General features: G+C 38.9%; 1 protein-coding gene across 3 annotated transcripts in view; it reads right to left on the bottom strand.

Annotated features, from left to right (window-relative positions):
- LOC107037412 (RNA binding protein fox-1 homolog 2) overlaps nucleotides 1-14,146 on the bottom strand; it is an 84,412-nt gene that overhangs the window by 2,265 nt on the left and 68,001 nt on the right. For 2 of the 3 annotated variants that reach the window (XM_015255958.1, XM_015255960.1), the window contains 3 exons: nucleotides 5,454-5,604; nucleotides 4,875-4,938; nucleotides 4,660-4,686 (listed from right to left, as the gene is read on the bottom strand). In XM_015255958.1, coding sequence (XP_015111444.1) covers nucleotides 4,660-4,686; nucleotides 4,875-4,938; nucleotides 5,454-5,604 — 242 coding nt within the window. The remainder of the gene's footprint in view (nucleotides 1-4,659; nucleotides 4,687-4,874; nucleotides 4,939-5,453; nucleotides 5,605-14,146) is intronic. The other variant, XM_015255959.1, reaches the window with a different exon arrangement.

Here is a 14,146-nt window from a genome sequence, read left to right as displayed (position 1 = left end):
TTTTTTTTTTTTTTTTTCATGGAGACATTGAGCAGGGGAGATTTGTGTGCGGATTTGTCTGGTATCCGCAGGTGATTTATGGCCAGAGAATTTTTTTTCGCTCATTTTTCGGAATTTTTATATTTTTTGCAATTTAATTCATTTTTTCGTTTCGATAAATGATTAATTTCATTGAATAAAAATTCTCTGGGAGTTACTAATGGCCGTGTGAACGTGAAAGATGCGAAAATAATGTGGTGAAGGTGCTATAAACCAAGTTGTTACGAAATAATGAACAATTGAATCGTTGAAATTGAATAATTAGAAAATTCATGCTCAAGTGAAACGAAAGGTGATGGATAATCGTGCGAATGGCTCGTTGTGCATAATCCACTACGGAATTACACGATTTCAAAGTCAAATGTACATAGCCCTCCCAACATTTACAATTGGTAAAGGCTGGGGCAAATTGGGGCGGTGGGGGAAAAAATAAAACTAAATAAATAAATCAATTTCTATTTTCCCAGGGAGTCGACCCCGATAGATCGTAAAAATGGGTTGTTTACAGCCCCTAAATGTCTGCCCCGCTGATAACTCCAAACGAAACGCAATCGTTTGCGGAAAAATCGAAGCAAAAACTCCCGACAAAAAAAAAGACTTGAAAGAGAGAGGGGTTCGGGAGACTGGGGATTCGTTGGGCGCCGGAAAGTTTTTCCCGACGCCTCGAAACTTTGTTCTATTCTGTTCTGTTATTCGAATCGCAGTTTGACAATAAAACGGAGAGGATAAAGGAATGAATAAAAAACAAAAACCCCAACTTCTGCTTGGACAGAGATTTTCCTCAAAGACTGAAAGAATTCTGAATTTTTTCTCCACCAGAACTTCAAAGCTGTCTGTATCGACTCCGGAATAATATCTCAAATGTACCTGAAGACTCCGGTGACTCCTCAATACACAAGAAAAGCGAATAGCGAATCTCTCAGAATTTTCTTCATTTTTTTTATGCATGAGAATCTTTTTCAGGGAGAATTGGAACGAAAATATTCCCTTTGGAGGACTCAATTTCCCAGGGCTTTACGTGAGTTGGGGTTGCGACCTTCTTTTTCTTTTTTTTTTTTTTCGATTTGACCTCAGGCAATTTATCTTACCTTGACTGTATCGTTTAACCTCGTGGTAACAGACTCACGCCGAGGGTAGAATAGTAAATCTACCGGGGAAAAATTTTCGGTTGAAAAATCTACGAATTTTCACGTGTACTGTATCAACTCTATTAGGTGATAGTTTAATCTGTCAATTATGGTAGACTTAGGACTATCACTCGTGGTAGGCTCTACCGATAGCTGTAGAACTTGAATCTACAAATTATGGTAGGATTAAATCTGACAATGATGGTAGATTCAAGTCTACAATGATTGGAAGAATGTATTTGAATCTACCAGTCGTGGTAGAATTGAGTCAACCAGTGGTAGATTTTAATCTACCAATCGTGGTAGATTTTAATCTATCAGTTGTAGTATATTTGAATCTGCCAATCATAGTAGATTTTAATCTACCAGTCGTGGTAGAATTGAATCTACCGATCGTGGTAGATTTTAATCTACCAATCGTGGTAGATTTTAATCTATCAGTTGTAGTATATTTGAATCTGCCAATCATAATAGATTTTAATCTACCAGTCGTGGTAGAATTGAATCTACCGATCGTGGTAGATTTTAATCTACCAATCGTGGTAGATTTTAATCTATCAGTTGTAGTATATTTGAATCTGCCAATCATAATAGATTTTAATCTACCAGTCGTGGTAGAATTGAATCTACCGATCGTGGTAGATTTTAATCTACCAATCGTGGTAGATTTTAATCTATCAGTTGTAGTATATTTGAATCTGCCAATCATAATAGATTTTAATCTAGCAGTCGTGGTAGAATTGAATCTAACGATCGTGGTAGATTTTAATCTACCAATCGTGGTAGATTTCAATCTACTAGTCGTGGTAAAATTGAAACTACCAGTCGTGGTAGATTTCAATCTATCACTCGTGGTAGACTTTGCTGTATCAATGGTAGAGTTTGTTCTCGGTAGAGTTCTCATTATTGTAACCTAAAAATCGTTTTTGCGAATATCTCGGGAACTACCAGAGCAAAACGGCCGATTTTTTTTTCCATTCCCGAGGAAATTTCCCAAGCGTACGAACTTTACCCTCAAAATCTCCGATTTCACCACGTTAAATACCACCATTAAATCCGATACTTAAATTAAAAAATCTACCAATTCGTGATTTCTTCCAAAATCATCTGCAACTAATGGATTTATCAATCATGCGGATTAAAAAATACTGATATTTACACATCATTATATCTACAAATTCTCTCAGGCAAAGAGGAAAATATAAATGCAAAGGGATTTGGTGAAGGAATTGGATACCGTTGGGTATAAACGCAAAGTGGACACACGAGTGTTTCAGTTTGTTCTGCGTCACAGGATGACGAACAGGGGGAGGGGGGATGAAAGGTATTCTGTGCTTCTTGTATACACAACTAAATTCAAACAGTTCAAACCAACTCAAAGTGAGCAGGGGGGGGGGGCGTCAAAGGGTAATGGGGGTTTGTTTTCGAAAATTGAGATTTTTTTTTATTTCGTTTTTTTTTTCATTCTTTTGTTCTTCCATTCTGTTTTGCTTGGTTTGGGGAATGGGAGAGCCAGAAACTCATTAAATTTTGCAACAGGGAGCATTATGTAAAACTAAAACAAGGGGTTTTCGAGTGTAGATGGATTGAGGATCGTAAAAACCAGTGGGAAATGGCTGCTCTGGGCGCTAGAGACTCTAGTTTATGGATATAAAACCGGTGATCTTGATGAGATCACGGTTTTTAGGGTTTCAGTGTAAACGGAGTGGGAGGAATCGAGGCGATAAGAGGTTGAATGATACTTTTGTTCAACTTTCAACATTTTAGAGAGGAAAAATACGACTGGAAGACGGTTTTTGGGGCATATCTCTGGATCTAAGGGAGATGGCGGAATTTTCCTCTAGACCTTGTTTACAGGTCTCGATATTCTCTGCAAAAAAGGTCTTGACAAAAATTTCGCTATCTGTCTCGGATCCCACGACATTTCCCAAAAACTGATCTCAAGTTAAGGTGGGAGAATTGGGCAGACTGAACCGTCTTCAATTGGCAATATCTCGAGATCGGTAGAGTGAAATCCAACGAGTTTGCCGTCATTTTCAAGATATTTTCTTCATCTTCAAAATGAGCTCAGACTCGTCCAAATCGTATCGTTGGGTCAGAAGATATTCAAGACTGAAACTTCTCCATTTTGCCTCGATCCCAGAACAACTCCCAAAAATCCATCTGTCCAAAATTAAAATTCTCTAGACAAAAATTAATCGACACTGACCGATCATCTTCACAACTCAGGACAATTCTAACACAAAATCTCATCTATCTGGGCCTCTCTAGGACGAACAGACTGATGCTGGATTATAGACAGACAAGGGTGTTGAAAAAAAAATGCTGGAAAAATTTCTTGATAGCAGTAGAAAAAGGGTTAACGGTCAGACCGTTATTCCTACCTCCAGTGCGGGTGTTTTTGCCTGAAACACAAACGGCAATCCTGAAAGAAAAGTTCTCGAAAACCCATTCACCCTTTAATCGCTATTGCCCCTCCCTCCCACCCCCCTCGCCACAAATTTTTCTTTCAACGTTTTTCTCACATTTCTTTTTTACCGTCGAAATAAAACGGTAATGAGGGGAGTTTAGCATTGAAAATCGTGCAATTTCGTGAGAGTTTTAGGTTAAACGAGTCCCGCGGTGGTATGGGGGATGCTATTAATCGTGGGGGATGAATTTTTTTTATGATTAAAATAAATATGCACTTGTGATTTAAATTGCCAAGGGCAGTTCGATAATTAAGCAACTAAGGAAATACGTCAATTCTAGTTTCATTTTACGGGGGAGAAAAATTCAGATGACTTTTTTTTTCACTTCGATTATTCAAAAAATTATGGAGTCAAATGTTTTTTAGGGTCAAACGGGAGCGATCGGTGAAGGGTCAAATGCTTTTAAGGGTTTAATGGGAGAGACGGCTGGAGTGATCACTCCGCTCGTCTTTCTCCCAGTTGACCCTCTTGACCCCTCTGCCTGTCTCCCCCATTTGACCCTCAAAAATGTTTTATTCTTCTGATCGCTTCCCTAGTCTCTCCCGTTTGACCCTTTTGCCCCCTCCGCCTGTCTCTCCCGTTTGACCCTTTCGCCCCCTCCGCCAGTCTCTCCCATTTGACCCTCAATAAAATTTTATTCTTCGAATCACTTCCCTCGTCTCTCCCGTTTGACCCTTTTGCCCCCTCCGCCTGTCTCTCCCGTTTGACCCTTTCGCCCCCTCCGCCTGTCTCTCCCATTTGACCCTCAAGAAAATTTTATTCTTCTAATCACTTCCCTCGTCTCTCCCATTTGACCCTTTTGCCCCCTACGCCTGTCTCTCCCGTTTGACCCTCTTGACCCCTCCCCCTGTCTCTCCCATTTGACCCTTAAACGACGAAATTTACTACCGTTCCACTCTCCCAATTCTATTCAATTTAATTTAAATTTTAATCAACTGCGGATTAAAAAAAAAAGCCACTTAATTATCGAACTGTCAGAAAAATTGGTAAAATGGTGAAAAATACAAATGAAGAAAACTAACGTCGGCTGTTGCTTGCGGCCATTCCAGCTGTCCCGTAATGATTTTTCCTGATTAATTATCGTCTTTCTTTCATTCAATGCATGTTTTTTTCTTAATTCATTCAAGCCAACTTCAATTGAATTTTCTAATTTCATCATTGGAGCCCAAAATAAAACACAAAATGACTTTGTATTTCAGTTTGAACTCCAGAGGTTTTGACAGGAATTTAAACTCACCTGGAGCCTGTAGTTAGGGTCCTGCGTCGCTGCATGTGCGGCTAAGAATGGATCATAGTAGACACTGTGAAGAAATAAACAAGAGATCATTAAAAATCGATAATTAATCGTTTTTCATTCTCCTTCAAATTCTCTTGCGACGATTTTGAGGAATATCTCCGAATCTAGAGGATATACGGCCATTTCCGTCAGGACATTTTTCATAGAGAATTTCAAGACCTACAAAAAAGCTCTCGACATCAATTTCGCTATCTCCCTTCAAACCCGAGATATTCCCAAAAAACCCGGAGTGGAATTTCTTCAAATTGACATTTCCGGCCGAATTCCCGCATTTTCCACTTCCCCTCGCATTTCATTGAATTTCAACTGTTTCCCCTTCAATTATCGCCCCCCAAAAAAATTGACACATTAGTTCTCCTGTGGTTAATAACATCACCCAACGTGTGACAATTAGTACAGTGCAATAATAATTATTCCCACAAGACACTAAAACGTGCAAATATCGAGATATTAAAATCGTTCACAATTTAAAAAAATAAATAAAAATACAAAGTGTTTTCGGAGAATTAATGAACTTACGCAGGTGCAAAGGGATGAAGGGCAGTTGCGGCTGCCGCTAGTGGGCCAGGGTTACGCACAAGCGCTAAAGCAGCAGCACCAGTTGGAAATGTTGCCCTGGTGGTAGCACCAACTCTTCCACGTTGAATTGCAACGCCACGTAGTGCAGCGGCTGTAACATCATGCCAAAAAAAAACGGCCTACCTTTGTAAACATATTCACCATCACCAGGAGATAATAAAAAATAATAATCCGGTGGTTGGCTGAAGGTTGGCAGTGGCAACGGCAGCAGCAGCAGCAGCAGCAGTGGTCCACCACTGTAATTGTCTTTTGAGTGAGAACGAGAAAAAAAAATGAAATTGCGAAAAAAAGAGCAATTTTGAAATTTCGAAGATGAAAAAATTCCCCGGGGGGAACGGGACTAGACTTAATCTCCCTCCGTAACGAAAATGTAATCTTCCAGATGAAAAAAAAAGCCCGTCAAAAACTTGGAAGACAACTTTCAGAGCGAGAGAAACCCCAGCAGTCACGAATAGTTTCTCCAACTTTCCAAGACGATTTTCGAATGGTTTGAGACACAAAGTGCCTCACCAAGTTTCAAGTACAGCGACACTGGATACGAATTAGGTGGACAAGAGACTACGAGAAACTCGTGGAGAACGTGATGTCGGGTTCTGAGAGTACAAGTAAAAGTCGATTAAGTGTTTTTAGCCGTTGGAAGGTGGGTTTAGACGTGCTAATGACTCTAGCTGTCTTCACGAGTACCGTAATAAGTCTACTTAGTGTCAGATATACCGAAATAGGGGTATATCAAATTAATGATGGAAATAACAAGTCTACCGGGGATTCTGTCTACTCTGAATTCACTAGTTATAAAAAAAATCTACCGGATGTTGGCTGCAATTTATAGATAAATCTGTAGATCGATAGAGTTGTAGATGGGAAATCTACCGGTAGATTTCATGAGTAGATTTACGATAGAAAAACTATTGATAGATTTTCTATTATAAATCTACTCGTAAAATCTACCAATAGATTTTCCAGGGGGAGATCTGTCCGGGTAGTCTACCCGTTGATTTTTTCATGAGTAAATCTACCGGAGATCTACCTATAGATTTTCAAATGCAAATTTATCCATTCATTCTACGCAACTCTACCCGATTGGCGCTGGGTTGATATATCCGATAAATCTACCAGTAGATTTTAAGGGGCAGATCTATCCGGCTAGTCTACCGGTAGATTTTCTATTATAAATCTACTCGTAAAATCTACCGATAGACTAGCCGGATCCCTTAAAATCCACTGATAGATTTATCGGATATATCAACACAGCGCCAAGCGGGTAGATTTGCGTAGAATTAATGGATAAATTTGCATTTGAAAATCTATCGGTAAATTCTATCAGTAGATTTACAACTAAAAATCTACCAGTAGATCTCCGGTAGATTTACTTATGAGAAAATCTACGGGTAGGCTACCCGGATAGATCTCCCCCTGGAAAATCTACTGGTAGATGTTTCGGATAAATTTTCACCTGAAAAATTCTACATGTAGATTATCCCCCTAGATTTCATACAAATGTACCAGTAATCACATCTGCCGGTAGATTCAACATCCGGTAAATTTCTTACTATCCTCCAATGAGTAGAAATTTTTCTCAAGATCCAGAGCCATCGACATCTGCAGGTGGAAAAAATGAAGAGGAGAGGCCCTCAATTCTCGCCCAGAGGCCAGTGAGAGGTCCCTTCGGTTCAGACTACATCAGGCCCATAAAGGCGGGCCCCTTCAGGGCCAAATATCCACCCAAGAAGCGGAAAAAAATTCTCAACTTCAGGGAGAAATCGGAGTCCTCGAGTGACTCAATCGTGACGGTTTTGAACGGAAAAAAATCCAAGAGCTCGAGGGAATCCAGTGGAAGACACCTGCCCTCTGGGGATCGCGGAAGTGATTGCTACATTGAGGTCAGTTTCGAGAATTGTGGGCTGAGGTTCACCCGAGGGGGTGAGACTCAGAGCTGCCGGGAGGCATGGAGGTGCATCAAGAGGACGAGGTGCTGCAAAATTCTCATCTGTTTGATTTGTGGGGTTGTTCTTCCCACTTTGATTGTTATTGCAATTCTGTTCTTCTTGGAGGTGTGAAGATTGGGGAGATATTTATTCATGTTCAGGGAGTGGAGGGGCTTTTGAGTCAGTGGTGAAGGGGTGAGGTTCTCTCAGAAACAAATGGTTTCTGATATGAACATCCAATTGACAAGCAAGTGACAATTGACTGGCTCTCCTTCACCACAGAATCTTCATTCCTTCTAATTTGGGATATTTTTTGATGCACAACAGGGGGTTTTGTGGCCTACCTTGACTCCAGAGCTCTTCCTCGATGTACAATAATCACAATCATATTGATAAATGATGAATATAAAGCTTCTAATGACGCAACAAATCGTAAATTAGTGGTTCTTTTAATAAAATTATTCTGCTCAAGTGGAGCAGAACAAACTCTCAATGCATTATTAAACAACAGGCTGGCATTCAAAATGGAGGCAAGTGATTAACGAAATGGTCTGGGGTAATTGTCAGACTGGTGAACGTCATGCTACTGTCCTAAAGGCAATATTAAAAATTCATCAGTGGATAATTAAGACACAATATATAGGTAAAACACCGAGACGTGCTTGTGTGAGAGATTTTTGAATTATCTTGGGTGATTTCTAGAGATGCAGAGCAAATTCAGTGCGGGACACACGTTAAGAACACGCTAAACATGAAGAGAGTGTTAGAAGATAATTCTCAGAGGTGAAATATCTAAAATGTCAATTTTTTTTTGTTGAAAAAAAAAATTATAAAAAAATCTGAGTGAACCAATTCACAAGTTCAACGACAAATAATTAATTAGAAGATTTTTAATTAATTATTTGGGGCTTTTGGTGTGCAGAAGACAATTTTGAATTTCGAATTTGGAGAATTTTTGCGGCGAATTTGAGTTTTTCGAGGGGAAAAGAACTTGGATTTTTCTAACTTGTTAAATATGGGATTATCTCAGTAGTGAGTGGATCTAGACCAAAATGTCATAGAATATTTTCTCTTGGGAATTGAATTCTCTACAAAAAAGTTCTTATGACATTTTCTTGTAAGCCCACTGGTTCACGAGATAAACTCACAATTGCAAAATACGAAATTCCAAGTGAAGCAGTTCTTGAAAATTTTGGAATGTGGATTTGAATCGTTTCAAGACAATTTCAGTGACTCTTATAAGATAGTGGGGTACCTCCGTCTCGTCGCTGCCCTTGGGGCGAGGACGAGGGGCGCGGCCTGAGGGGATGGCGTCACTGCGGCTGCTGCTACAGCGGCTGCTGCCGCTGCCGATGGCGTTGCCGCCCCCAGCCAACTCCAGGGCATTGCTGGTAACCTGTATCCTGTCAAGAACCGTTAATTCATCCCTCAACCCTTTGAATAAATCCCAAAATAAATCATTCCTCAAATCAAATTTTAACTGGCGGTTAGTGGCGATCGAAAATGGCTGAAAGAAGATGAGAATCATATTAAAAAAAAAAAAATCTCATGGCGGAAAAAAATCCAAGGTCGAATTTCGCTCTACCCGAATCTACCAAAAAAATCTACAGTTGACAATTCTGCCGGCAAGCATGAAGATTATCATCGGTAGATAATCCGGTAGATTTAATCTGCCAGAAGTTATTGGTAGAGTATCTGGTAGATGAAATCTGTCATTAATCAGAGTAGATCATCCGGTAGACGTAGTTTACCAAAAAATTGTGGATTGCGCGATCTACCAACAGTCATGGGTAGATCATCAGGTAGATGTAATCTACCGTCAATCTGTGGTAGATATAATCTACCATTAATCACTGGTAATTAAGCTGGCAGATTTAATCTATCACCAACCACTGGTAGATTATCCGGTAGATGTAATCTACCAGAAGTCACAGGTAGATTAGCCGGTAGATATAATCTACCAGAAGTTGCTGATAGACGTAATCTACCATTAATCACTGGCAGATCAGCCTATATACGCAATCTACCAGTGAATACCGGCCTCTATCGGCAACCAATTGATAGAGTTGACAGGTAGATTTTTTAATAGAAATGAATAGAAAATATAAAAACTTGTTATCGGCAGAGTCGTTATTCAACCGATGATTGCCAATTGATTAAAATGTTTAGATTTCAGTTTCAATTAATCATATGCCATAGTTGGATTATAATAAGGTATTTGTGGGTGTCAAAAATGTCAGGTTAATACTAATAGTACTTGATGGAGACTCAACGTCATAATGTCAAGAGGTATCTCACTGGTGCTGTGGACTAATTAATATGATTGAACCGTGGGTGTAGTTTGAGGGTACAGGTGGCATATATAGGGCCTTTTCTCTCTTGTGAGGGTGAAGGGGGAGGGGAGGGAGAGTTTGACGTGCTGGGATCGAGGGTCGAGGCCTGGTGGGTACGAAAACCAAGAGGGATGAAGAGACAGGAGTGAGTGAGAGATGGGGAGGGGATTGTGCTGGCAGGGTTGCTCCGAGCGATCAATAAATGCCGCCGCTACCAACCGCCCCCTGGACCACTTCCATCCCTTCGACTCACACCTTTTCAATAAAAAAAAATATACATTTTTTTTACGAAATAATTTTTATGGGAAAATTCATGAGTCGAGGGAGAGAATGAAACAGAAGAGAAATAGTTGATTTTGTTGTATTGTTAGATGTTAATTATCTCGGTAATGAGTGGTGGCAGGTGAAAATGTGATAAGACATTTTTTTTGGAAATTTCATTCTGTGCAAAAAAGGTCTGAAGGTGTTTCGTCCTAAAATCTGCGGTTCGCGAGATAGAAGCAAAAAATTCAGATGCAAATTATCGCGATTCAATGAATTGCGGTTTTTTTTTGTTTTTAATGTTTTTTTAATGTGTAGAAAATGTAATGGACATGGAATCTGTAATGAATGATAATAATCGAGATATCGGGCGTGAAGTACTGAATACGTAATTTCCATTGATAAACTAAACCATTTGGCTTATCGTTATCTTGAATAGACGTTGGTTGGATGAAATTGGAATGGCGAAAAGGTCACAGTATCACTCGGATCATTGATTCGTTCTGGGATTAATAATTTTCGTATCCTCTGGCACCGGTGGATGGGATAAATATAAAAGCGAGATGAAAAATTTTTCAGAGTGAAGAAAAAAAAAATGGGGGTAGACACGGAGTCTCGTGGGAGAGGGTAGGCAATCCTCGGGGAAATGGCGGTCGTAAGGCATCTGTAAAAGCATCGGCGGCACATTGGAAATTCTGAATTGAGTGAGGAGAGAACTAGTGGATAAAAATTGGAGATATAAAATGAGGAGAAAAATTGATGGACAGTAATAGGGGAGCATGGGGCAAAATGAAACAGTGGGAAAAACTCGTCATCTAAAGGAGATAGGACATTGTTGAAGAGGACCTTTTTTGTAGCTTGTAAAATTCTCTACAAAAAAGGTTTTCATGAAAATCGTCCTATCTCCCTTAGATCACAAGATTTTCTTGCTGTTTCATTTTGCCCCACCGTCCCCTACTCGTGAATTCACCAGGGGTTTACGGTGAATTTTCCAGGGGTTTCGGGGTACCGACAGACGTGCTAGGACAAGTTGATTCAATGATTTTTGTGCTGACTAGGAGAAATAGGGGAGCATGATAGTGGTAGTAAAAAATAAATGTTGAGAAAAATTCAGATAATTATAGTTTCCATCGCCATTCGAAATGAAAATTCGAATTGAAAATGAGAAAATGATATCTCGAACGAATGGAGAAAAAAAAGGCGGTTTTCATGAGCACAATCGTCTTGCGTTGAATTTCCATGAAGCCCGCCTGACAAACAAAAGAGAATTGAATACCATTCTATGAAATATGGGTCAAATAAAGGGCCAAAAACCCAATTGGGGGAGCAGTAACGTTCACTAGCCCCTAGGACCTGAGCCCAGGGTACTCTGGCCGTAGTCGATAGGCCCAGTAGGGGGGAGGGGAGGGGGTGCATCGGGGCAAGAAGTCAACACCCCCTCCTCGTTCCTCAATGCTCCACATAACACCACAAACATAATTCCTCAACAAAAAAATCCATAAAATACTTGAATTAACATTAAAACCAACTAGTTCATCGAGTATCAAAAGTATCATTTTTTTTTTATCACTAGTGCATTTTATTTTCTGCTCTTGCGGTAACTAATTAACTCTACGCAAAGAAACTGCCAGTACTAAGTAAATAAATTGTTAATGCCAGTCAAATATGGTTTTTTACGTTTTTCACAATTCCTTATTGTCATGCGAGAATGGCTTTTTTTGAGTTGATAGCGTGAAAAAATCTATCAGTCTTGTGATCTACCCGCACAAATCTACCTGATGCCGAGTTTACCGGATATTAAATCTACCACGTGAATCTACTGGGCTTCAAGTCTACCGGTAGATTTGGTAGATCTGTCAGTAGAGGTGACGAATGGTAGATGACATCTACTGGTAGACCTGGCAGATTTGATCTATCAGTCGTCACCTCCAAGGGACACGAACTCTACCAATTACCCATTTTTTATTTTCTCAAGAGGCATAATTGGTAGATTTTACGTCCGGTAGACTTCATGGCTGGTAGATGTGAAGTCTACCAGACTTCAGCCGGATCAGGGTAGACATGTCACGATTTCGTGTGCCATTTTAACCCAGAAATCGGTTGAGTTTACGTCCAGTAGAGTTATTGTTAACATTTTCCGGTTGTAGATCAATTTATGAATCTACTTGGCATCCGGTAGATTTACGGTAGATTTTTCGGTAGAGTCGTACCTTTTTCGTCCGTAAAAATTGTGAATAAACGGTAAAAATCATTGAATTAATTAGTTACCACTAATGAAAAATGCGGCAATGTATTTTATTCATATTTTTTTATCTGTCATGCAGCAACCCTTCTGCCCGGGCCATTTCTCTCGCCAACTAACACACCGTGCCACGATCAATTAAACATTAAATTCAATGAAAAATTAACATCTCCCAAGAATCCCAATCATAAGTGACAAAAAAATAATAATCCCTGGAGATTAATCCTCCATCAAAACCAAGGAAAATCAAAACAAAAAATATATCGTATATGTAAACGCTAATAAATCGAGATATCCATGTATAATGTATATATAATATATTCACAGGTGAATCTCATATGAAGGCAAGCCAAGGCCACGACATGAGACGTGCAAATAAAATAAAATAGGTAATAATTATTGGTAAAATATGAAATAAAAAATAAAAGCAATTGAAAATTAAATGGAAAATGAAGGAAAAATAAAATAAAAATGTTCTCTCCCAAAACCGCGTATTTCCAACCACAACCAAGCACACCCACAGGCAAGGTACGGGCCTTTGTCAACGAGACAGTCATCAACCAGTGAATGTGGCGCATTACCGTGATTATTATTTAATAGTTAAACAAATAAAAAATTAAAATCATATTGAAAAAATAATCCACAGATTGACAGGAACATTATCAAAATTTTCATAAATATCAAATACATTATAATTGAGGGAATTAATATGTCTGAGTTTCGTCAACTATTGAATTATTTTTTTAATGAAAAAAAAAAAAAAACTAAAGAATCACCAAAATGATGAAAAAAAAATTAGGTGAAATATATAGTAACAAGTGTTCAATCAATCTCAAGTCAAATTCAATCCAATAAATGGCGTGATTCAATATTAACAGTAGTTGCAGTCAATCAAATGCCAATCGGAATATTAATCGGATGATTCGGGGTCTCCAGGTGTGATAATTACGGTGGTGAATAGAGATGTAACAAAAAGATGATGATTAAACGTTGAGAAAACATATCAACAAACATTTTTGGCGTTTTGTTTTTTTATGACTGAAGGAGATAATGTGGGATTTTTGGTGGTTTTTTTTTTGTTCCGATCTGGTCGCAATGGGGAAATGGTAAATAATAACGGTAAGTATTTAATTACGGATGAATTAATTGTACGATAAAATACCTCATGCGTTACCACTGGATAGAGAGCCCTAGGCTAGCTACTTAGGCGAAAATGTTTGTTTTTTTGTTGATTAAATATTTTGACGATTTTTTTAATAATAAAAGCTAGTGAAAAACGGCGCAGCCAGTTTTTTATTTCTCCTTTTTTAAAGATTTCTTCAGTCTTGCTGGCCCACTGTGTCTTTCGAGGGGGAGGGGAAGGAGTTTTTAATAGATGATGAAGCGAGAGAGGTTTTTCGATGGGTAGTAATAAGTCGAAAAAATAATGTACCACATTGAAGTGAAATTAACAAGTCTACCGCAGCCTAGCTACACCAAATCTATAAATCGGTAGAGACGATGTGGTAGATTATGTCTATCGGTAGATTATATCTACCATAGGCTTCATTTACAGGTAGATTTGATCTGCCGGCAGATTTAATCTATCGGCAGATTAAATATGCCCGGTAGATTTGATCTGTCAGCAGATTTAATCTACAGTTAGATTTGATCTACAAGTAGATCTTGAAATAATTGATGAAGTTGACCGGCAGATTTGTGATGACTAAGGAATTTCAATGAGCCAACATAGGCTTGAAATTCCAACGGTAGACTTGTTACTTTAATTTTCACCTTCAAATTTCGGGTAGGGTTATTTTTCTACGGTTGATTGCCACTGAATCATCTGTAAAACGACCAGTAAAATTCTCTCTAACAAACAACGACACGTAC

Source organism: Diachasma alloeum, unplaced genomic scaffold (genome assembly GCF_001412515.2).
Source record: "Diachasma alloeum isolate Michigan unplaced genomic scaffold, Dall2.0 Dall_scaffold_00219, whole genome shotgun sequence".
NCBI classification, from domain to species: Eukaryota; Metazoa; Arthropoda; class Insecta; order Hymenoptera; family Braconidae; genus Diachasma; species Diachasma alloeum.
Note: the sequence above shows the minus strand (reverse complement) of the source record. Positions and strands in the feature narration are given on the sequence as shown.